Source organism: Mycetomoellerius zeteki, unplaced genomic scaffold, assembly GCF_001594055.1.
Source record: "Mycetomoellerius zeteki isolate Tzet28-1 unplaced genomic scaffold, Tzet1.0 scaffold453, whole genome shotgun sequence".
Lineage (NCBI taxonomy): Eukaryota > Metazoa > Arthropoda > Insecta > Hymenoptera > Formicidae > Mycetomoellerius > Mycetomoellerius zeteki.
In genome coordinates, this window is record NW_017257450.1 from 111,525 (window position 1) to 114,172 (window position 2,648).

General features: G+C 36.0%; 1 protein-coding gene across 1 annotated transcript in view; it reads left to right on the forward strand.

Annotated features, from left to right (window-relative positions):
* Sec5 (exocyst complex component secretory 5) overlaps positions 1-2,648 on the forward strand; it is a 5,578-nt gene continuing 2,930 nt past the window's right edge. Inside the window, exons 1-5 of the mRNA XM_018454750.1 lie at positions 1-294; positions 486-786; positions 866-1,061; positions 1,159-1,660; positions 1,794-2,089. Of these exons, the coding sequence (XP_018310252.1) occupies positions 186-294; positions 486-786; positions 866-1,061; positions 1,159-1,660; positions 1,794-2,089 (1,404 nt within the window). The 5' untranslated portion in view covers positions 1-185. The remainder of the gene's footprint in view (positions 295-485; positions 787-865; positions 1,062-1,158; positions 1,661-1,793; positions 2,090-2,648) is intronic.

Genomic DNA, 2,648 nt, shown 5'->3' on the forward strand with positions numbered 1-2,648 from the left:
ACGCATCGAATAAGCCTAATTTCATCGAAATCGGAGGTGAGGGAGGTATTCTGAATAATTACCGAACGTTGATTCTGTAAGGAAATTTGGAGGGGAGATTGGTCTCCCTGTTGTAGACCACCATAGACCACTGTAGACAGACGTCGAGTCAAGTCTGTTGTAATTTTGACATTATCGCTGATGGAATGGGACCTCCACCCGTAGTCACTGGAATATCACCTAAGGAAGGCCCACCTGGCACTCGAGTGATTATGCGTGGTGAATTTTTAGGAAATAAAGCTCAGGATCTTATAGGTTAGTGTCACTCGTTGAATTTTCTAAAAAAATCTCAAATAACACAGAAAAGAGTTATTTACACATAGAATATTATAATAGAATATGTACGCAAATAATACGAGAGAATATATACGCGCAAAATAATTTTATATATTATGTCAATCCTACTTGCGCGATGTGATCAATTTTTTACATCTATTATTTCACAGGATTGACAATATGCGGATGCAACTGTCTGCTTTCGGCCGAATGGAAGTCGTCCAACAAAATTATAGCAAGATCAGGTCCTTGCAAAGGCCGTGGAGATATAATAGTTACAACACAAAGTGGAGGACAAGGGACCTCAACGGTACAGTTTCGTGGTTACCACGAGACTATAGGTCCAATGAAAGAGTCAGCAGTATGGGTGGAGGAAGCACCTATGCAGAATTTAGGCTGGGGTAGAAGGGCTTTGTCACCTACAAACTATCAACAGGAAGATCCTCTGGGACTTAGTGTAGAAGGCAACGAGTAAATCTTTAAATTCTAATTCTGATAAACTGTCAATAATGTATAATATTTTACAGTAATTAATTATATCGTTTTGAAGCAAAAAGTTTCCTGAGGATGAGCTGATTGAACTTTTTGGAGATGGAAGTGGAGATCTTACAAGCGAAAAATTTCATCCCGGATGGTTTTTACTGCAACATCATCATGCTACGACTTTGGAAGATTTAAAGGCTGGTTTAGCTTATCTTCGAAGAAAAGTCAATTCCCAAAAAGAAGGACAATTATCATTTTTAAAGGTGAATAAACAGCATTAGTTGATTTAAGAATATTTTTGATATGTAGAATCATATTATTGTATATTAAAATTAAAGTTCATTCTCAATTATAAAACAGGCCAATGTAGGAGCAGTAATGGAACAACTTGACACGATAATGTCGTTAAAGGATCAATTTGAAGCAGACATGAAGAATTACGGTAGAGATCCTATGGAGAAATTGGAAACTGCTATCAGACAGTCTATGTCTGAGGCTAATAAATTATTCGATGACGTATTAACGAGGAGGGACAGAGCCGATGCCACTCGTAACGCATTGACCGTTATGCAACGTTACAAATTTCTCTTTTGTATGCCAATAAACATCGAGAGGAACATCAAGCGTGGCAACTATGATCTTGTAATTAATGATTATGCCAGAGTTAAGAATCTATTTAAAAATACAGAGGTAGATGTGTTTAAGAAGGTATTGAAGGAAATCGACAGTAGAATCAATAATTTTAAAGTGTTGTTACGAAAAAAATTACAAGAGATGCCATTCAGTTTAGAGGAGCGTAAGAAGATTATTAGAAACCTTGTCAACCTTGATGCCGATGGTGATCCGGCATGGGACGCAATAGGTGTGTTCATTTATTGTCACTTTTATGTTCAAAATGAAGCAAGTTCAAGCGAGTCACTTTCATTTACACTTATTACGATTATGTGAGACATTTAATTACTAGAGAAGATAATTTCCAATTTTTTGTATTCCAGTTTCACATGCAAATTATTTAGAGAAAAGCATTGCCAATGCTATATATGAACATTCGGACAGAGTTAAAATTAATTGTGAAGTTGCAAACAAAATATCCAAGTCCACACCAATAAATATCAAGCATTTACGTTCACAGAAGAATAACGGAGATAGCTCACCACCGCAAATCTTATGCGTCGAAGCAATTTGTGACATTGTGGTCGAACAGTTGCCAGACCTGTGGAGATTGGGACAGAGTTATTTCACGGAACAGCTACATGTAGCAGTAGACGTGGAAAAGCAAAGTCATTTTAAGGTATGTATCTATGTATCTTAGGCCCGATTGCACCAACTTTGATTTTAAGCGAGGCTTAAAGCTTTCACTTTCTCTCTTCAAAGCCGAGAGAAAGAGAGAGATTGAGAGAGAGTTTTAAGCCTCGCTTAAAGTCAGAGTGACGTTGATGCAATCGGGCCTTAACCATGTCTTTTTACTGCGTTAATAAAATAAAAACGAACACACATGAACATTTGTTCATTTCGGTTTATATCTTGTAAATATCGTACTTTAAACTAAGAAGCGCCAATAACGGTCTGAACGTTAAGATGTTGAACTATTTTAAATTCATTTTTAAATGAATTAATTTCAGAAATTATAATTGCGTGCCGATATGGTTGTCGGATTTTCAACGCAATCAAATCTGAAATATTAATAATCCCCCCAAAATTCCAAACTTAAAAACTGTAATAAACTTATTGCGAAAAATAAATTTTGGGGGGATTTTGGGGGGATTATTAATATTTCAGATTTGATTGCGTTGAAAGTCCGATAACCATATTGACACGCAATTATAATTTCTGAAATTAATTCATTTAAA